The 23,758-nt window shown below is 35.0% G+C and overlaps 1 protein-coding gene across 1 annotated transcript; it reads left to right on the forward strand.

Annotated features, from left to right (window-relative positions):
• The first annotated feature begins 11,990 nt into the window (after positions 1-11,990).
• Positions 11,991-14,907, forward strand: LOC149222947 (cysteine-rich receptor-like protein kinase 19). The gene is made up of 7 exons (XM_089387727.1): positions 11,991-12,801; positions 12,972-13,115; positions 13,212-13,351; positions 13,462-13,672; positions 13,790-14,024; positions 14,251-14,401; positions 14,527-14,907. Exons 1-7 carry the CDS (start codon positions 11,991-11,993, stop codon positions 14,905-14,907), a joined length of 2,073 nt encoding a protein of 690 aa, XP_089243853.1.
• Positions 14,908-23,758: the final 8,851 nt, after the last annotated feature.

The raw sequence follows: 23,758 nt of genomic DNA on the forward strand, positions 1-23,758 counted from the left end.
AGTGCTTGGAGGGGGTTCTGTAGAAACAGGTGAAATGCCCCTCGGCATAGAAGAATCTGATGTAACAAGAAGAACATCAGCGGTATGAAATTTACTCTCGAAAAGGAGAGTGTGATCGACTGAATGTGAAATTGAATCGACCACTTGATCAACTAAAGGATCATCAACCTGAGTGACATGAGTTTCACTCTCCAATGGAAGAGTGTGATTGAGTGTACTTGAAGTTAGATCAATCACTCCGTCAGTTGACGGTAGGTTGGGAGAAAGTTTACGGTAACCAGTTGGAAATTCTTGCTGTGGAACAATAAGGTTTTCCAACAATGTTGAGGCTTCATCCATGTGAGGGCAAATGTGATTTTGATGACTCCCTTTGCATAACTTACAAGGAAACCTAACTTTACCCTTTTTCCCAGGAACCTAACTATCACTGGTTGATGGATCAATGGAAAGTTGATGAGATTTTTCTGACCATACTTCCAAGACCTTTGGAATACCAAGACAATTGAGAAGGAAGTGGTCACCCTTACAAAGCCTGCAAGGGTATTTGGGTTTACGGTGCATGTCGGAATTTTCCTCAACACAACTAACACTTACAGCCATGGTTGGTTGGTTGACTTCTTTCTTATCTTGCTTCTTCTTCTTCTTCTTCTTCTTCCCTTTCTTCTTCTTCTTAGCCTCCTGGTTACTAGCATCAAGGCTTTTACCAGGCGAAGAGGAAGAAATGGAGGAAGAAAAATTAGGCGAAGAAGGTAAAGGGTCAACAGAAGGTTGGTGATGTTGAGATGGTGAACTCTGTTGAGGTGAAGCATCCGGTTGAGATGGAACAATTGGAGTATTTTGGGCCAACGAAGTTGAAAATAACCATATCGGTAATCCTATTGTAAATCCAGGTAATGACAAAGTAGCCATATAAGGAGGACCAACATTTCCAAAGTAAGGAAAAGTACTACGATTTTCATTGGGAGGGGTTCCTAGGTTGATAAATTCCGGAGCATTTTCCATTATATTCAACTTCAGTGAATTTTATTAACAATTTAAAACTAAAATTAACAATTCACAATTCACACTTAACAACTAAAATTCACAATTCACACCTATGGTCTCTAAAAGTAAAAACAAACAAATTAACACGCGCTATCAAATCTAGGAGTCAAACCATACACAAACAGTAGCCTTCCAGACCGAAAACACTAGTTGGTGATGAAGCCCAACATCGCCGAATTCAGTACAGAAGTGGTGGGTGGAACAGTTACCCCGGCAACCTGCTTAATGAATAGACCGGACCAAGTTCCTCCACTTTAACCGTCTCGAAGTGAAGCGAACCCCCCGGAAAATCCAAGTGAGTATAACCGACGTCTGCTCCAGGTACAGTGGGACCTTCCCTCCACCGTCACCTTGGGTAGAATCCTAAAGATTATGGTCACTAAGGTTACCAATGGCCACAAGTACACCTGGGGGAACAGTCTAAACTCCGACAGCACGCAAGGGCAGAGTAACAAGCTCAATCCCCTTACCGGCTCCTTGACAATAATCCAAGGTTTACCGATAAGTGACCCCTGGCTCCTCGACAATGGTTAATCCGAGGTTTACCGTTTATAATATGTACTGTCTGGCGTCGTTCCCAACGAGGGAGGATTGATCCCCTCACTGGTTTGGAAACGAGCTCGTGCTTCTCCTTTAAGAGGAGCTTTCCCAGAGTGTAAATGTAACAATTGGATTTGATTCTAACTCAAGATCAGCTACTTGTTTGGTTTTACTGTCTTGGAGAGTTAAGTACTCACCTACTCCAAGACACTAGCCTAAGCTATATTGGTGTATCAGAGCCCTAGAAATGTAAAAATTACTAGATGAATTTTAATTAAGCGCTGTGTTATTAAGGCTGTTATTACTCAAAGGGGTAAATGGAGATGAAACCAATGGTGTTATGACCCGACTCAACTGAATGCAATCGAATATGATAATGTAATCTTTTCAATTCGATGAATCCTAACTAAAGTAAGGAGAGAGTTTCCATTCACTTCCAACAATGCAAAAAATTGATCACTAAGAGAAAATATAACAAATTCTCTAATGCACTAATTTTATCAAGAAAAACTAATGCAAATCAATTCCAAACCATTTTTTTTATTTTTATTTTTTGTGTAAATTCAAATCAAAGAAAGCTGATCTAAATCTACAATTGATTTTTCAGAATGTAAACTATGCAATTTTAATCTAAGCACAATTCACTTGAAAAGTATGCAAATGTAATCTATGCACATTTTTCAATAATATTCTGAAAATGAGAATTCTAATTATGCAAATGTGATCTATGCAAGAGGATCCTCAAACACAAGATGATTCTAATGTGATCTAAGAACCAATCAAGTGCAAGTCGAGAAAATTGGGTGAGAGTTCCAAAGATCAAAAATAAAACACTCAAAGGCGATTAATACTCATACACAATTTAGCCCCCCCCGGCGAATGAGGGGGAATTTTTTTTGCAAAAACAGAAGCAAAAAGATGGAAAATTGTGAAAAGACTGAGACAAACCTCCAAGTAATGATCAAAGGAAATCAAATCAAGAATTTCTCAAGAAAGAGACTCAAAACACCCAATTGATGAAAGCTAAAAGCAGGAATGCTAATGAAACAAGTTCAGGTGAAAATTTTTGACAGGGTACTAAAGGATCTGGGCAGAAAACACTAAGAAAAACCAAAATCTAAAAGCAATTAAAGCAAAAATGGAGTTTTCCTAAATTTTTACAGGAAGACGCAGGCAACCCGTTAGAACAGGCGCGGGCCCGCTCTGTGCAAACGGCAACAACGCGTCCAAAGACGCACTGTGCAGTACTCAGAGGGTGCGTCCTTCTGGAAAAGTTAAGAAAAACCAAATCTAACTAAATCTAAAGCTAAGCCACCCAAATACTAATTCTCACAGTCAAAAACCAGAAAATAAAAATGATTTTCTCAGAGCAAAGTTCACACAAAGGAAAAGACTTTCACATTAATGGATTCCCCAGTATGGTCGCCAATTTGACACACAGAATCAGTCAAGAGTGCGGACACAACCGACCTTCCTAGAAGTCTAAGACATTCTAATGACAAACAAAACAAACTAGAGCTATCCTTCTCTAAACATGCATTATGATATGAGAAATCAAGTGTTTCGTTCTTACCTTTGTCCAAACGCTGTTGTAGAAGTCCAAGCTTTGTTGATCTGGATGAGCTCCTCCTTTTCTCCAAAACCTGCAATCACCAACAGTCAAACAATTAAATAGCACCCGATTATAACATAAAACAAAGCATATTCAACATATAGACCAAGGAGTACATGAAATAACCCATAAACAACAAGTTATTGAGAAGAATGGACCAATTTGCATTAAAGGTAATCAAAAGGAACCATTACAACCTGAGCCTTGGTGTTGTGCAAGCTCCTTCCAGGGTCCACAAGAGTCTTCCTCTACTTTGACAAAGCTCACCCACTTCCAAATAGAACAAGTAAAGATGGCAATCTCTCCTCACAAGCTTCTAAATGGGAGTCCTAATTCCTGCAGCATTTACCCTTAGCAATGTATAGCTTCCAACCTCTCCTCCTTCTGGCCCAATGCCTTTATTTATAGTGCTGTAAAGAGGTTATTCAGGTCCACCATCAATGGGATAATCCCCCTCTTTGGGTGGGATAGCTCCCTTATTGATGGGATAAGCTCCTCCTTAATAGGGATACATGAACCAGCTGGAGGCGCATCCATTTCATCAAACTGACCTCTAGAAAGTTCTAGAAGTAACCACAAGTAACTTTTTTAAGATGAAACTTGCGCATTTTGCCTTTTACAGAAGGACGCACCTGTCCCTTGACATACAGAGCGTCCAAAGACGCAGTTTTTGTGAACATTGTGAGCGTCCCCGCAGGTAAGGCTAGAGAGAACCTGCGTCCCCAGAGATAAACACATTTTTTACAAGACTTTCTCCCTTTTTTGAGTTTGAGATGGATAGCAGAGGCATAAGACTTGCCTAAGAGGGTAGCATGACTGTTGATTGAGCCATACTAACTGTAAATATTCATGGTGACATTTTTTAGTGTAACACCTAGCCTTATAAAATTAAAGGTGTAAAGCAGTAACATCCAAAAGTGTCTATCAGCTTTAGAGAAAAAGAGCCTCTCTAATCGTTGCTATTGATGGTGGTTCACAAACATCAGGAGAGGATGATCAGAGTAGGTCTCTTCAGCTTGGGGATGATAGCGTCATTAGAGAATCAACTCATGTGCTATGTGGAAGCAGAGGTGACTTAATCAAGACAAAATTGGGCACAACAGCTTCCAATTTGCTCAGAGGGTCTTTTTCTGGTGGCCAGTCTCGTGGTTAAGTTTCTGAGATAGATATATGAAAGGATGCTTATTGTATTTTATTGATTTCCTTTGACGATTCCCTCTTTGCAAGGAACCTCTAGGACGCATGACTGTTGTGAATATCCGGAAATTCTTGTAGCCATTCTTTGTAAACCTTTATATTCTATTCCGAACTAGATTATTTCCTAACAGGTCTACATGATGTTGAAGTTAGAGCCTATTTTGTTTCTTGTTGTAGGTACATGTTTCTGTTTGATCAGATCTATAATATGTAATTTGAAATCCAGTGCCTCATATTGTATTTCCAGAACACTACTGTTTGTTTATGAAACTCAGTCATGTATCTTAGGGCTTCCTTGCAATGCCCGAAACAAAATTAAATTCCAGAATAGATCCATGCATCTCAGTGCATTTCACCATCTTTCAGTAAGCAGGCAATTCCTGTCTTTGAAGATTCTTCCTTGTATAATCGGTCAGCCGGCATTCAAAGTTATAGCTACAGCGTTTAGGTCCGTTTCCATTGGGTTGGTGATTTTTAACAATCTTAATTACATTTTTGACTTGTTGCATTCTGCACGTGTCTCTGTACATGTAGAATTTTTTTGGCTATGCTTAATTTATCTAATTTCTATACTATCTCATGCTCTCTTTTTTCTTGGCCTCTGGTATTTCAATGCCTGCAAAGATGACAGGAATTTTCTTGGCCTCTGGTATTTCAATGCCTGCAAAGATGAATCCTGTCATACATGAAAAATTGCCCAATATCTGATGAAGGTCTTGTGACGATTGCCAGCGGCTGCCCTAGCCTTATAAAATTAAAGGTGTAAAGCAGTAACATCCAAAAGTGTCCAGGTTCAGACAAAAAGAGCCTCTCTAATCGTTGCGGTTGATGGTGGTTCACAGACAGCAGGAGAGGATGATCAGAGCAGGTCTCTTCAGCTTGGGGATGACAGAGTCATTAGAGAATCAACTCATGTGCTATGCGGAAGCAGAGGTCACTTAATCAAGACAAAATTGGGCACAACAGCTTCCAATTTGCTCAGAGGGTCTTTTTCTGGTGGCCAGTCTCGTGGTTAAGTTTCTGAGATAGATATATGAAAGGATGCTTATTGTATTTTATTGATTTCCTTTGACGATTCTCTCTTTGCAAGGAACCTCTAGGACGCATGACTGTTGTGAATATCCGGAAATTCTTGTAGCCATTCTTTGTAAACCTTTATATTCTATTCCGAACTGGATTATTTCCTAACAGGTCTACATGATGTTGAAGTTAGAGCCTATTTTGTTTCTTGTTGTAGGTACATGTTCTGTTTGATCAGATCTATAATATGTAATTTGAAATCCAGTAGGAGGGGTGGCAGCGGAAGCAACTCACAGGGTCAAGGCAAGGCCTAGACATTTGTCCAGGACTCAGTCGAAACTTATTCCATTGTTGTCCCTTGAGAAATTAGAAATTTGGAAACCATGGTGGATGATGAGAGGCAATCTTATTCGGACTCTAAGATAATGGAGGAGATTTCTTGTTGGGCTCCCGATCATAGCCATATTAGTGGATGGAGAAACAAATACCTCAACTCAATTTCACTACACTCGAAGACAAAGACCCCAACTCAATTTCATTACACACTAGAAGATAAAGACCCAGCTTGGTATGATGATGAATGATAAACAAGTGGAGAGATACAATGTTTTTGCTTAGTTGGAGAATATTAAAAGAATGTTGAGGAATCAACATATTTTCATGCATTGGATGGATACAAGGCTGACCCATGTAGAGAATGTGACTTTGATACTTCTGTGCCTTCCTATTCTATTCAATGTGACTTTGATATTTTTCTCTCCCCATTTGAGTGAAAATTTCCTTTAACTCTTAATAGTCTACAAATCTACTGGCATATATGGTTTTGTACTGATTAACCAAAATGTGTAGTTTTTTTTACTTTCTACTCCTCTAATTTCCCCGGAAGAAACCCAAATCCCCTAAATAATAAGAACATCATTGTACTCTAGATTTGAAGGCATTTTGATGCAATAATGTTTTTCATTGTACTCTAGATTTGAAGGCATTTTGATGCAATAATGTTTATATATATATATATATATATATATATATATATATATATATATATATATATATATATATATATATATATATATATCCGGTAACATGAATTTGCACATAAATGGAAAGGAGATTTCTGCCATTGTCAAAGTGCAAAGGAAATTTTATGGCATCAAATTTTTGTAACCCATATCCTTCTTTGATCGTGAACCAACCAAGAACTTCTGTGTCACTGAATTTTCTTATTCCATTTCATCCATTGTTGATGAACCAGCTATGTTTGTATAACCCGTTCTTTACCCACTGCCCAACAACGTTGACCTAAGGAGATGCCGCAAAACTGTATTCCAAACCAGTGTATATCTCTGTTACGTCTTAGAAGATTATTATAAACGCAGTTTTTTCAGAACACCAGATATTGACTGAATTCCAGCGATGATTTATATCATTCTAGACATATACCAAATGATATCCAACATTAGCTAGTCTGCACAAATTGCTGATACAATAGAGAGTGGCTGACGTCGAATCCACTATATGTATTAGGTAACGATTTTTTTCGAGAGGATTGTGGAAAATTTTCCATCATGCGAAATTACCTGTTTAAATTTTTCGATCAGCTCCGTTGTGGACCCATTCACCAATCTCAAACTCAAAATGAAAAATTCGACAGCTAAAAGCTTTTCTTCCATGGAAAGAAACCATTGTTAGTGTTGAAAATAACGAAGAATATGTAAATTTGGAGAAATTTGGTTCACTAGAGTTTTATATTATGAATTAGTTCTTATTTTTTAGACAATTGTCTTAACTTTTCTAGATTCCTTTTATATAGATTGTTCTTGTTAGCATAATTTCGAAATAGGCTTCTCTCCTGGTGCATATAGGCCATGATGACAGGTGTGGGGCAGTTCCATTCATTGTATGTCACACTATTTTTCAGATTAGACACAGTAATATTTCCTTTTATACAGATTGTTCTTGTTAGCATAATTTTGAAATAGGCTTCTCTCCTCGTGCATATAGGCCATGATGACTCATCACACACAACATAAAGTATGCAATGTTGTTAAAACTAGAGAGCCTGCCATCCATTCAGAGAAGGTAAATCTTAAGGAGAATCCAATAAGGTATGGCCACACTCTTCAGCCTTGTATCACTTGTTTTGGGAATAATACATTTGATATTTCACTACTGCACAAGAAAAATGCAAATCAAGAATGATACATTATGAACCCAAAAGACAGTGACCACATACTAGGTTCACCCTCCCTACATCTGAAACACATGTTAATTGATTGGCTGCAGGACAACCCTGCAAAGTTCCCAAACATTATGTTCGTAAATCCTGCAGAGTTAGAATGGCTTGAAGTGGAATACAATAGAATATAATTAGATTTATTTTTTTTAATTTTTACCTTGTTTTGCTCTGGCAGTGTTCTCTAGAGTAGCAGGGCATAGTCAGTGACCAGGTACAATAGTAGATCTGTACAACAGCAGTAAGGGCACACTTATTGCTGTTGAGATTATGGCTAATATACGCTTGATGCCATGTGTCGGCCCTCTATTTGATGTCTCAGTGTTTTTATTGAGCCTACAGTTGACTGCATTCACTGACCTAGGGACATAGGTTTTGAATGGTGGGTTTTTTTAACTGTATTCATTTTTCCAACACCCGCAAACATAACTTAAATTGAGGAATGATGATTAGAACAGAATTTCCAGACAATGGTATTCCTGGGTTTAGTGACACACTATAACTGCCCACTAATAACTTCCTCGATAAAACTTTACAAGTATTTTCAGCGAAGTCGTTGTCCGTGGTTCTGGGTGGGGGTTAAGGTCGTTGGATCAAGCCTTCTTGGCTTTGAAAAACAAGAGTAACATAAATTTTGTTGAGGGTTTGGTTATGGCTAGATTTTTATTTACTTTTGCAATCTGTTGCTTTCGAAGTTTTATGGTGTCAAAACCCACACTAATTTTAAGCTGATCGACAATAATTGTTGATTGGTAATAATTTTAATGCATCTTAATCTAATATGTCGAGCCTAGTTGTATGGTGTGTGCAATTCAACGTAGTTAAGATTGAAACCTCGATGTAAGGGTAAAAGAATAACAACAGTGATCGTATACAGATAATCGGGTTTGTAGAGCGGTATCATCGGCAAAAATGAAATAACAAGCTTTACCAGATATGATACCACATTATCTCGCTCATCATAATCCTATGCTTTTATATATCATCACCAATCTGAAATTCTCCCCCATTTCCATGAAGTTAATGATTTTTGCGCCCATTTCCATGAAGTTTATGATTTTTCCCATATTAACGATGGAAAAGATCAAGCCCTCGAAGTGTTGATTAGGATTCGAACTCATGCCCTCCCTCCGCCTTCGCAATATCTTTTTCTACATGTTTCAATATTGTGTGTGCATTTCTTTGTAATTACAATGGTGGACCTATGTATTGGTGAGATGTATCTGCCAATACCATGGCAAAGCTCTTCAGCACTCTCAGCACAAGCGTCCAAACTATAAATATAAATGTAAGCTTATGTTTTAAGTCAAAACAAAAATGCATATATTGTGGTAGTTTGAAGTCAATCTATTTTGACTTTTATCCACTTATCTAGATGGTTTTTATATATTTTTTAGTTCAAATGTACACTAGATCTTACCAAGCAGTATTTTATTTAAATCTATTTTATGTTTCCCTGAGACGAAAAGAATCATTTATCACCTTCATATTAAATTAGAGTAACTCTTAATTCAATATTAATTAATCTACTTAAATGGATAAAAAATAATAAAAAGTGTGAACAACATCCTTTCATTTTCTTATAGTCACTTTCATTAAAGTTGAATTTAATTTATGATATAAAACTTGCCATTCATATGGTGAGGTTAAGCCATATTACAATTAATTATGATGTATATACTTTGGCTGTCTATATATATATAAAATAAAAAGTGTGAACAACATCTTTTAATTTTCTTATAGTCACTTTCCTTAAAGTTGAATTTAATTTATGATATAAAACTTGCCATTCATATGGTGAGGTTAAGCCATATTAAAATTAATTATGATATATATACTTTGTCTGTCTATATATATAAAATAAAAAGTGTGAACAACATCCTTTAATTTTCTTATAGTCACTTTCATTAAAGTTGAATTTAAGTTATGATATAAAACTTGCCATTCATATGGTGAGGTTAAGCCATATTAAAATTAATTATGGTATACATACTTTGTGTCATATCTATATATTAAAAGAGACATTAATAATAAAAGAAAGTTGGATATATATTTAATTTTTATTTATTTATTTATGTTTTTTTAAAGAATATGCTACTAAATTTCCTCATGCATACTTTTGCATTTAGGGTCTAGATATGTTAAGGAAAGAAAAATTATAATTTTATGTATATGTACTAATAATATTAATTAAGAAATTATTAATTTTGGAAATTTAATTGAAAAATAAAAAGAAGAGGCGATGAAGGGCAAGTGAGAGAGGAAAGGTGAAAGGTGGAGGAGAGAGAGAGTTAGAAGGGGGAAGAGGGAGAGAGAGGAAGGGAGTGGGGGAGGAGGAAGAGGGCAAGAGGAGAAAGGGAAGTGAGGGAGAGGGGGGAAGGTGGAGGAGGAGTGGGAGAGGTGAAAGGGGTGTGTGTGAGAGTGAGAGAGTAGGGGGAGAGGGATGCAGGTTGGGACAAGGGGACAGAGGGGAGGGGAGGAGGAGAGAGAGATACAAAAAGAGAGAGTGAAAGGGAGAGGTGGGATGGAGAGAGAGGGAGAGGGTGGTTGAGGAAGAGAGGGCATGGGGGGTAGGAGGAGGAGGAGTGGGAGAAGTGAAAGTGGGGCAGGGTGAGGGAGAGGGAGAGGGAGAGAGGTAGAGTGAGATTGGGAGAGGGAGAGACAAAGAGTGAGAGAGAAAATGATTGGGAATTTTTAAGAGATAGAAGGGGAGTGTGAGGGGGAGATAGAGAGAGAGAGAAGGGGAGGGGGAAAGGCACACAAAGAGGGAGAATGATAGTGAAGGAGTGAGGGATAGGAAGAAACATGTAGAGGGAAGGGGATGGGGATAGTGAAAGAGAGAGGTAGGGATAGAGGGAGTGAGAGAGATAAGGGGAGGGGGGAGTGTGAGAGACGGAGCATGGGAGTAGGCGAGAGGGAGAGTTAGAGGTGGAGCGAGGGAGGGAGATAAAGAGGGTGGGAGAGAGAGAGATGGAGAGGGGAGGGAGAGATGAAGGGGAAAATAGAGAGAAAGAGAGGCAAAGTTTAATGTGTGGGGTTAATTATAGAGAGAGGGCGTGTGAGAGAGAAGGAGACGAAGGGAGGGATAGAGGGTGTGACAAGGAGAGAGAATGAAGGAGGGGGGAAGAGAGGGTGCTAAAGAGAGGAAGGGATGCAAGGAGAGATAGAGAGGGTGATAAAGAGAGGAAGGGATGTAAGGAGAGATAGAGAGATAGAGAGGTATGGAGGGTGATAGAGAGTTGGAGATAAAGGTGGGGATATAGAGGGGGGAGAGAGGGGGAGGCTGGAAGACAGAGGGATAGGGAGGGAGAGGGGAGGAGAGAGAGGCTGGAAGAGAGAGGTACCCTAAATCAATTTCAGTTTATACAGCTTTCGAATTTCATTTCTGCTACATCTTTGCATCTTATTTAGATTTTCCCATTCCCATGTTGCGATTGTTCCTCAATTTATGCCTTACGGCGTTTCCTTTGCAACATCTGGTGCAAATGCTAGTATAATAATAACTCCAAAGAATTTTTTGTGAAGTTGAAAGAGCATTATAATTTTCCATCCTTCTCTATATTTCTTGTTAAAATATATAAGATTTCTCGACAAGTTTCTTGGTGACTCCAATTAAGTGAAATATTGTATTTATTTTACAACTCTACACGTATATGTATATATGTTAAAATTTATCGAAGAATAAGAAGACCACCATGGAACTTGTAATATTTACAGTGAGAGAGGTGTTTATTTTAGAATAGGTTTTCTAAAATTTTAATTTAATAATCAATAGGCAGACATATGGATTTATTTTGTATAAAATATTTATAGAATATTTTTAATAGTAAAGAATTGAGATTTATTTCAAAGATAATTATATGATTTTTATTTTTGTACTTAATCAAAAAAAAGTTATAAAATTAAATTAAATATTTTGATTATGAAATGATTTATGGTTTTTTGGGCATGTAGTACTCATAAACTATGGTATTTTCCATAATATTTTAACAAACAAATTAAAAATCTTCATAGTAAAGTAGAAGTGAATCTCATGATTAAAAATCTTGTTACATGATTTTTTTAAATGTATATATGTTTAACTCATATGCTAACTCAAACATATAAAATAAATATCTATGTATCAAAACACTTACATCATGATACATATAAAATTACTAACATTAAAAACTATCCTAAAAATTAACTAAATTATAATAAAATTATAACTTAGAAAATGTCGTATGCTCTCACGTTCCAATTCCTAGTTCCTAGTTCAGTGTTTCCGTATTTGAAAGGTCGCCTACGATTTCAGAGCAATTACATCGATTTTGCAACTCTCTTGTCTATCTGATGGTCATTATGAAGAACTTATATAAGTATAATTGTTTATACTTCGCTAATTCTTGTAAGCAGGCAACTATTTTCTTTCATTTGATTGCCTTATTATTCATGAGCAATTTTACTTCAGTTTTATCAGATTCGCAGCCACCGTATATGTGCAATGATCATGCTTCTACTTACGCTGATGGAAGTACATTTTCCAGCAATCTGAATAGGGTAATGGGTGATCTGGTGAATAATACACCTCAAACAGGGTTCAACACTTCTTCGTATGGACAAAATCTCGACAGAATCTATGGCCTCCTCCAGTGCGCAGGTGACATATCTGAACAAAACTGTTCAACCTGTTCACAGAAAGCAAACGAAACCGTTCGCCAGCTTTGCCCACAGAAAAGAGGTGGTCGACTATTGCTGGACGACTGCTACCTGCGATACGAGAACTTTAGTTTCTCAGGTCTAGACACCACTCTGTATAAACGTCTGGTGAACAGTAGCAATATTATTAGTGGTGATATAAATAGTTTTGCGACCACTACTTCAAATCTCCTTTTCAACCTGTCTGATGAGGCTTACAATTTTACAAAGAAGGGATTCGCTCAAGGATCAGCTACATATTCTGTTAATGGTACCGTTTACGGTGAAGTTCAGTGTTGGAGAGATCTATCAATCACGGACTGCAAATCTTGTTTGCAAACCGCAATTAACAACATCAGCGACGATTATTCTATGAGCCGAGGAGCATTGCTTGGAAGCTGCCTGGTCCGATATGAAATATACCCCTTCATTGACACCAGTAGTGCTAGTCCACCTCCAACCTCCGCCCCCTCGGGTGCAAACCCTCCCACAGTAGCTGCTCCTCTGGCGAATGGCACTTCATCCACCATGTCAAGTAATCTCTCACTGCTGCATTCGGCTTTATGATTTGTAGATTATACAATTTGATTGTAATTTCTGTTTTATATATAACAATATTATGTATTCCATGATCTTATTCTACAGATGGTTTCTCTTCAAAAACATTACCCATAATAATGGGGATTGTGGGAGGCGTGCTTCTAGTGTTAATGGCCTGTTTGTTTGCAATATGGACGAAAATGAAATCATCTATCTCAGAGAGGCGAGGAACGCGTGCGCAGAATGAAGGTAGAATCTGGAGTTTTGGCCTGTGTTTCGAACGACCAAACTTATGTTAATCTCATGAAATTAAATTTTTATTAACCCTTTTTTGGGTGTACACAGAAACACGTGAGAGTGATCCAGAATCGACGCAACTGAAGCAGACGCAAACACTCTTCACCGTAGAAGATCTCATAGAAGCAACGGATAATTTTGATGAAAACAAGAAGCTTGGAGAGGGAGGGTTTGGTCCTGTATACAAGGTATGTATGTATCTATTATTGTTTCTAACCCATGAAATTGCATGACTTGACATCACATGAAGACGAAGAGGGGTTTTTCACTAGGTTGGTAACGGGACTGATTCTTTCAGGGAACAACCAGAGACGGAATAGAAATAGCAGTGAAGAAGCTGTCTGTAACGTCTGGACAGGGCAAACAAGAGTTTATGAATGAAGTGAAGCTTGTGGCCAATGTTCAACACCGAAATCTTGTAAAGCTGCTTGGGTGTTGTGCCGAGGGACCAGAAAGGTTACTTGTCTACGAGTATTTGCCGAACAAGAGTCTTGACAGTTTTCTGTTTGGTAGGTCACTTCGGATTTTTTAAATGGGTGAGAGAAAGATGATAAATCCTTTATAAATTTGATGGGATTGATTATTTAAGAGTTTTCAAATTTGGTATTCTTGAAATACAAATACAGATCCAGAGAAGAAGAGGCATCTTGATTGGCATAAACGCTACAACATCATAACGGGTATAGCTCGTGGTCTTCTTTATCTTCACCAGGATTCACAATTGCGAATCATTCATAGAGACATTAAAGCAGGTAACATTTTGCTTGATGAGAGATTGAATCCGAAGATAGCAGACTTTGGGTTAGCAAGACTCTTTCCTGAAGACGAGAGTCACATCCAAACAAAAGCTGCAGGAACATAGTAAGAACATTTCCCTCTACCGTTCCCTTATGCAATTTATCAGCAGTTAAGCATTTATGCAATAGTGTGATTTAGGTACAATCACCACACTTATTAGGGACATGGTGAGAATATTTACCTCTACCCTTTGCTAATTCAATTTATGAACAATTTACATTTATGGAGTCGTGTGATTTACCCACATTAAACACCCCAATCATTTGAGGAAATTCGTTGGAGTATGTAGCGGTTACATGGCTCCAGAATATGCAATGCGGGGGCAACTATCAGTAAAGGTTGATGTCTATAGTTTTGGAGTGCTAGTCCTTGAGATTGTGAGTGCAAGGAAAAGCACTCAACGAAATTTTCCGGATGAAATGCAAAGCCTATTAGAATGGGTAACATTTCAATGGATCATGATTACTTTTTTGTATGAGCAACAATGGTTGCAAATAATGGAGATTTTTGTAATGCAGCAAATGGAGATGAGCAACAGTATTTTCTTTGGATGTTTGTAATGCAGGCATGGAGATTATACAAGCGAGGATGTCTTCCAGATATGATAGATTCGACATTGGCGGAAACAATCAGGCAGGAGCAAGCTTTAAGATGCATTCATGTTGCCCTTCTATGCACGCAAGCTGATGCAGGCCTCCGTCCAATCATGTCTAATGTTATATTGATGATCTCCAGCGCTCCGGTGACATTAGCAAATCCAACAAAGCCCGCATTTGTGAAAAATAGTGACAGCGGCCACGGAGGATCCACAGCCGGCAGCTCTAGCAGTGGGATTCAGCAGTCACGGCCGTCTGCCACCGCATCATCCGTTTCGTCTGCCTCTACATACAGTCATTTGGTTCCTTCCATAAATGATGTCACCATTAGTGAATTGGACGCTAGGTAGGATTACTGGATAATAGTTATTTACTGCATGTGAAGTGGGTTTCAAGGGATAATAGTAATTTACTAGATGTGGAAGAGGTACTTCGACCTTTGTTGTTTCGGGGGCATATTTCCCTTCCTAACCCAAATCAAAGTCAAAGGTGTGGGAGGTTGATTTTCAAGAATTTTTTGGAGGGTAGAATTTGGTAACCGTTTATATTTAGAGGGATTTGATATTTCTTTGTTTATGATATATCTGAGTTAGATAGATCTAAACTAGTTTTAGTTGAGAGAAACAATGTCATATTTTGAGATTATTATTATGTATATGATTGACATAAACTTCATATTTTGAAATTTACATTATGCTTTGTTTCCTTGACATGACTATATCGTTCTCTTCTTTAATTTAATCTATGTTTGGATGCTTAGAGTGGTTTTGTATTTATCTATTTGGATTTCAACGGTATTGTTTGTGAATTCGTGCATCTTACAATCGTTTTTTAAAATTTCTATCTCTATCTCTCCCGCTTGTTTGTGAATTCGTGCATCTTACAATAGTTTTTTAAAATTTCTATCTCTATCTCTCCCGCTCTCCTCTTCTGTTCTTTAATTTAGTGTATGTTGCTTGCCTTGAATGGTTGTACGTCTATGTTTGGATGCTTTGAGTGGTGTGTATATTTATCTATTTAGATTTCAATGATATTGTATGTGAACATTATAGTAGTTTTTTTTTATAAATTTTATCTCTCTCTTCCTTCCTCTCTCTCTCCCTTTCTCTCCCGCCTTCCTCTCTCTCTCCCCTTCATTTCTCTCTCTCTCAATCTCATCCCTTCAACTTTGCCACTATCTCCCTCCCTCTCTCCTTCTCTCTCCTCTCCATCTCTCCTTTGTCTCCTATCTCACCCCTAACATACACTATCTCTCCATCTCTTTTGTCACTCTCTCTCTCTCTCTCTCCACTTTCCTCTCTCTATGTCTTTCTTCTTCCATCCTTCTCTCTCTCTCCTCCCTATCTCCTCTTCTTTGTCCCTCTTTCTCTCCTCTTCTATCACTCTGTTTCTTTGTTCTTCCCTCCCAAATATATCTAGAGTTAATATATATCATGATATATTAATATATATTATAATATAACAAATTTGATATTGTATTAATCCAAAGTGATTAAATTTAATAATATTAATATCAGATTTAATAATATTAGTATGATTATTAATCTTCTAATATTATTATTGGATTTAATGATGTTTTTTACATGGCATAATAATAAAAATTATAATAAAGCTACATCAAATTAATATTTTCAAATATTACAATTTTCACATGAAAGTATTTATAATATCTTTAAAGATTTTAATATATCTATAGGATATGGTTTTTCGTAGATTTTGGAGCACTATTTTCTATTATTTGTGTTGATTTAATCGTTTTCTTCAATGGAAATGGTATGGTATTTAAAATAATTTTAATATGGTTAAAAAAAGGTTGAAGGTAAATTTATGATCCATTCAAATTCAACGTATATGATAAAAGAACTATTAAAACCATCAAATAATTCTATTATAGATTTTGTTTCATTTTTATTTAGAGCCACATCAACTATTAAAACCATCAAATAATTCTATTATAGATTTTGTTTCATTTTTCTTTAAAGCCACATTAATTTTTATTATTATTTTATTATACATACATATTTGCACTTCGCCCTATACTAAGGTATAAAATGTGTTTCTCCAAAAAGTAATGAATAATATTTTTTTATAAAAATAAACAAATTATATATATATATATATATATATATATATATATATATAATTAAAATAAATATCAAAATAAAATGACTATAATGCAATGATATATTCTATGTTTTATTATTTTCTAAACTTTTGAATGAATTACATTTGCTTAGTAATTGTGTTTTGAACCTTTATGTCTAGGAATGCCTTATTAGTCCCTGCGTGGGACTAATAGCGATCGATCCATCTTTGACCATACATTAACTGGTCTTTTGACCAAAAAAATTTATCCACTATCAAAGTTTAACCAAAGTTTATTTCTGCAAATATTGGTGTAAGAAATTTATAACCAAAGTTGTGAATTGGAGGTCTTATTGCACGCTTCACGTGCCCCGATGCAAACGAACTATGAACTTTAAAATCTTTCCCTATCTTAATTATTTGATCTATTTGATATTTTCAGTTTACATAACTGTTTACTTTAAAATCTTTCGTATCTCAATTATTTGATCTGGCTGTATGACTAAGGACACCGTAAAAAATGCAATTGCATAAAATAATTTTTATATTATTATATTAATTGAAAATAAATATTATTGGGCGTTTGATAAAATTTACAAGTGTATGAGTTACGAATGTAAGTTGAAATAACGAAGTTATATTAAAAATAATAAAATTTGAATAAGAGGCTATGTTAACCACAACTGGCTGTTGGCATGTTAGCCATTTGTCATCTATGAAGCTTCCCACAACTGCTAAAACAACAATTTGTGGCTCCTCTCTTCGCTTTTGGGGTTGGGTCTTCCCACAACAATTCTTCGCTCCTCTCTTCACTTTTGGATGGGGATGAATTGGGTCTAGTACTCGATCTTCAAGTGCACTTTTTTCTTTGTGATGCAGATAACCCCAATTAATTAGTCATAGTAGCTTCCAGAAGACAATTTCTGTAATTTCCGCTGGTTTTGAACATCAAATAACCTTGTTCTTCGGTGTGGTTTGTACGCTTTTTCCAGTGCAGATGCAGATAGATTAACAGTTTTAGCAGCACTCCCAGCAATTGCATTTACTCGAGGAGAAGTGAGGATGTAGATAGAGTAACAGTTTTAGCAGCACTACCAATAGTTTCATTTTCTCTAGGGGAAGCACCCAGAAGTAAAGTAGCAGAGGTCAAAGCATTCCATAACCCATTTACCAAGTTGAACCAGTATCCAAGGTTGAATAGAATAAACTCATAATAGAACACTCTCCAGAAAGGGCGGAATAAGAGTTGGTTTGTCTGTTCTTGAACTTCCAATATTTTCTTTTGAATTTTCATGAATATTGATGCATTATAAATTAATACTGAAGTCTGTTTATGTTTGATTTAAAATTTACTTATGTTTTCTCTTGAATTTTTAGTGTTTAATTTTCAAAGTTTTGTCTAAGTTTAGTCTAAAATTTATTCATATTTGCTTTACTGTCTAAAATTGATTGATATTTGCTTTACTGTCTATGTTTGGTCTAAAATTCATTCACGTTTTCTTTTGAATTTTGGAATTTTGGAATTTTCAAGAATATGGGAGGATTCTTTGCTTTACTGTCTATGTTTGGTCTAAAATTTATTCACGTTTTCTTTTGAATTTTGGAATTTTCAAGAATATGGGAGGATTCTTTGCTTTACTGTCTATGTTTGGTATAAAATTTATTCACGTTTTCTTTTGAATTTTGGAATTTTCAAGAATATGGGAGGATTCAAATTTCCAAGAATATTGGAGTATTAAATTATGTCTATGTTTCTCTAAAATTAACTCATGTTTGGCTTCAGAATTTTATTAAATAATTTGTTGAAATACAAACATTTTTCATTCAATTCAAATTTACTTATGTTTGGCTTCAGAATTTTATTAAATAATTTGTTGAAATACAAACATTTTTCATTTAATTCTTTGCTTAATTATAATATTCTTCTTATAATTCCAGGATTAGGCTTAAAACAATTGATATACATGTAAACTCAAAAGCCACAACTTCAAAATCTTTAATAAAAAATATTATACAAAACTCGACTCAAGCATATTCACAACGCTGCATGCACTGTGATTTAAATGAAAAGAATTTTAACTTCAATATCCTTAATAAAACGTGTTAGCCGAAACTCAACTAAATCAATCATATTTACAAAGTTGAATTCACTCTGATTTAAATGAAAATAAATTTAATTTGGCCCCCTAAAACAACAATTGTAACTCAAAAATTAACACTCTTGAAAAACCAGTTTCAATTTACAATCGCAACTCAAAAAATAACACTCTTGAAAAACCTGTTTCAGTTTACGCCTAGCCTCTCCTTCAGGTCTAAAACTTCCTTCATATGATCCAGGTACTTCAGGTGTCTTCTGCACATTTGTTTCTTCCTTTTTATACATTTCCTTTTTTCTAACCTTTTATGTACATTTTTTTTCCATTTCCTTTTTTTCAAACTTCTATTTATACCTGCCATTTCCTTTTGTCCAACCTGTAACAAATGCCTTTTTTTTCCATTTCCTTTTTTCGCACTTCTATTTATACCTGCTCGATTACTATATCTAAAGGGGCATCAACAGAGCAGTTGGTTGATTAGGCAGTTGCTATGGCTGATGATGCAGTAGCTATGGCACAAAAATGATTTGGTTATTTATGTTTTTCTTTCATGATGTTCGAGCCAACAGTGGTTTGCATCGCTGTCCACCTGTTTCAATGGTGCTTTGCATGGATGCCCATGTGTCAATCCATACTTTTTCCGTTAAATAACAAGATATCAGTGGTGTGATATGTTGGGGGGTTATAATCCAAGATAGTGGCTCCATTTAATAGACCATTCCAATAAGTTCCAGAATTCAAAAATCAATGCTGACTTGGAACATTTTTATAAAATTCATTTATATACATTGATTTTATATTAAAATAACCCTCTCATAATATTCAAGGTATCCTAGTAAATACTGAAAACAAGTGACGTGATTATATCAATTCATCCTCATGTCGTGAACGCATTGTTCATGAATGGTAGAAATATACTAATAAGTAGAGGACCAATGTCCTTGGGATTCCCTATTGGTTAATGTAATCACACAGTGCATTGGAATTACTTATAAAAATATATATTTTTCAATATAAAATATTATTTTTATGATTTCGTGAATTTTTAAATATTTTTATTATTGTTATTTTTGTTTTTGTTTTATTAGGGAAATTGGAGAGTATTGGATTCTAATTAGAGTTGGTTAATTATTATAGTTTTTTTTCTTTTAAATTATATATATAATTATATAAATATTTTGAAATTTTCTTTACATTAAAAATTAAAGTAATTTAAATCATATATATATATATAATATAACTTTATAACTCCATTTATTTAGTAAAAATGAAATGCATAATTATGCATTTTTTTGTGTTACATATAATATAATCAAATATATTGAAAGTCATTGAAAGATTAAGTATATATAATTTTTTTAGTGTAAAATCTTTTATATTTTATGATGTTATTGGTTTTATTGAAGTTTGAACATAATAAATTGTAATATCTTGTTTCCTAAAAAATGGATGATGTAAAGAATTAATATTTAATATAAAAAACTTGTACAAATAAAAATGTAAAAAGATTTAAGAATTTCTAACTTAAAAATATTGTAAAAGATTTAAGAATTCCCAAGTTAAAAATATCTAGATCAATTACATAATTGCAAAATCAATAAAACACTACTCTTTTCTTCAAAACACTGCACTGCATTATGAATAATGAAAAATAGTTTAGGTGGTGAACATCTTCGCTAGTTTTTAAATCTGAATTAAGTCTTAAAAAATATTTATTTTTAAGAATTTCTAACTTAAAAATATTGTATAAGATTTAAGAATTCCCAAGTTAAAAATATCCAGATCAATTACATAATTGCAAAATCAATAAAAACACTACTCTTTTCTTCAAAACACTGCACTGCATTATGAATAATGAAAAATGTCTTATAGTTTAGGTGGTGAACATCTTTGCTAGTTTTTAAATCTGAATTAAGTCTTAAAAAATATTTATTTTTATGTGTAGTAGCATGCATCTATTTTAACTATTATATTATTTAATGTTAATAGAGATAAAATAAAATTATATATCCATTTTAACCATTATATTATTTAATCTAAAGAAAATTAAACAAAATATTTTGTTCACATAAATATATATAAACTTTTATTAAAAAAAAAAAAAAAACAAAAACAAAACCATTATTTTTCATCGCCTAAAAAGTAGGAAACTTTTCCCTAGCATTCCAATAAAACCATGGAAGAGATCTCCCAATGCACTAAGCTTGATATATAAAGCTTTTATTATATAATTTTATATGCTTTTATTATATAATTTTATTTTATTTTAAATATATATTTATACGTTTGGGAAAAATATTAAAAATACACATATGTGTGACTAAGACATATGCACTGAAAGATAAGACATCAAAATTTTCTCACCATAAAATCCAATTATATACATTGAGCTTGGGTTAAAATAACTCTTTCATAATATTCAAAATATGTCAATAAATATTGAAATCTGTTTTAGCTAATCACTAGGTCTAACTAAAACAAAATCCATAGGTTTCGAATAAAACCCAATTACATATCAAATTCCACACATCACCATCGATTTGACAGCTCTAGGTGAACTATTTCAGTTCCATTTCAAATCCCATTTCAAATCGTACAATATACAATCCATTTGTGTTGTCCTTGCAGACCCGGCAGGGACTACCGCCACTGCAGTGGCTCCTTGTTATATTAAATTATTAAGTAGTTGACAATCTAATTATCATACGAAAAAATTTCTTAATTTGAAAAAAACATCAAATTAACAATTACTATAAAAACATATTTATACAAACATTAACTCTTTGGAATTTTTTAGGCATGGCTGTCAAAACGTTAAATAATAGGTTAATGAGATTTATACCAATATGAAAGGGCAATGTCAAGTTACCATATGTAATGTTGGAAGTTGGCAATGAGGTTTTCTAAAGAGGAATCGAATGCGGAGACCATAGTGAATAAAATAAATTAAGTGAAAGGAAAGGAATTTGAACCAAAAACCCTTGACTGTTTATTAAAATATTATTAATCTCAGAACATCTAATGCTTTAGCATAAAAGCCTTTGGTTGATTATTGATAGCCTAAGCATTTACCGAGATTAAACTGTGTTTTTTAAATGTTTCAAGTTCTTGTTGGAGACACTGTTTTTTCTAATCATAGACATTGAAAGAATAAGAGAAAAGAAGATGTTATCCCTACTTCATTACCTCACATGTTAAACACATAATCCATGTGTTTCTTTCTAATACCATGTTAAACAAGGGAGCCACTGCCGTGGCGGTAGTCCCTGCCGGGGTCTGCCACAACAACAATACAAAATTGTAATTATAATTGAATTTCTGGTTTTTGAATTGTTTAGAAGCTAACTGGTAGATGGGTTTTATTTGTACCATGCATTGATGCACAGCTGAAACCAAAAGCCCCGATGATATTGGCAAGCCATTGCCATCTTCCCAGACAGGTCCTTCAATTAGCACGACCAGTACAGAGAGCGTTCTATCCACTTGCTATCCTTTTTAATGAGGTTGTTTGTTCCAATTTCCACCCCTTCATGTTTCCACCATATCATTCACCCTATTCGCAAATCAAGCAATGTCGTGGATACTAAGAATTACAGGACTGCCATGATTGGTCATACAATGCTTTTTATTTAGTATTTTTCTGGATGTTGAATACTATTGGATGGGTTACTTTCTATTGGCATTGGAAGCATATAACATTATGGCAGGGTAATGTAGCACAATTTAATGAGTCTTCCACTTATTTAATGGGATGGTCAAGAGATTATCTATGGTTAAATTATTCACAAATTATTAATGGATACAATCCTTTTGGTATGAACAGTTTATTTGTTTGGGCGTGGATGTTCTTATTCGGGCATCTTGTTTGGGCTACTGGATTTATGTTCCTTATTTCCTAGTGTGGATATTGGCAGGAATTGATCGAAACTCTTGCATGGGCCCATGAACGCACACCTTTAGCTAATTTAGTTTGATGGAGAGACAAGCCAGTAGCCCTTTCCATTGTTCAAGCACGATTAGTTGGATTAGCTCACTTTTCCGTAGGTTATATATTCACTTATGCAGCTTTTTTAATTGCCTCTACATTAGGTAAATTTGGTTAATTCTTCTTCATCAATTTCTCTATGGGGTATTGTCATTGATACAATGACAATACCCCGCAGAGAAAAAGTAATCAACATAATATTACTCCATCTAAAATCTGATCTATATTTTGATTCTTGGTAGGTAATAGTATCGACTGAACTATTATTGTGAGAAAGAGTCTCATTCAGAGAGAGAAGAAGAGACAAGCACTGGAATGGAAATATCATTTAATTCGTCAATCTTTGGGGGAATAAAGCAAAGTGTCATCATTGGATGACAAATGGGTAATCTCTTCCCAAACCGAACACCAATCTTTCGATTCATTCAACTCTCCTGCTCAGTTCTTTTTTATTTCCCAGGAACGTATACGTTCCCTTCACACCAAGCTTGCCCTTTCCGTTCCTTTTACGGAAGATTAGAATCAATTTATAAAAGACCGAGATCTTCGAAGGGCTCTTCCAGCAAAATGGATTTGCAATTATCAAGAGAGTTTTATGTTGTTTTTGTTTCCCCTTTTCTCTCCTCTTCTTCCCTCATGAAAATTGAATCGTTCCATTCAATCAATTAATTTGTGCCTCCTCCTTTTTGTTCTATCGAATAAATTCCCTTCTGTTTAGGTCAATAGTTCAGTATTGGAACTAAAATTGGATGGCTGATTGGGACTATTTTTTAGTAAATAGATCAAATTATTCCATTGATATGAATGTTATATATCGGATCAATCTCCAACTATGCCTTTGAATCCATCTCATCTTGACACAGCGGTGGAAAGAATGCCCAGTTAGTTGTGCTTAGACTTCAAACAGATCAGCTTTAACCATTCTAATGGTCCTCCCTCATTGGTTGTTATAAACTAAGAGTTCATTTCCCAATCAATTACGAAATGCTATAGTTCTTCGCTATTCCCCATTCGGAAGTAATTCGTTGAGATTAT

This window comes from Pinus tabuliformis, chromosome Q, assembly GCF_031772625.1.
Source record: "Pinus tabuliformis cultivar Carrire ecotype Pingquan chromosome Q, CPIR1, whole genome shotgun sequence".
Classification (NCBI taxonomy): Eukaryota; Viridiplantae; Streptophyta; class Pinopsida; order Pinales; family Pinaceae; genus Pinus; species Pinus tabuliformis.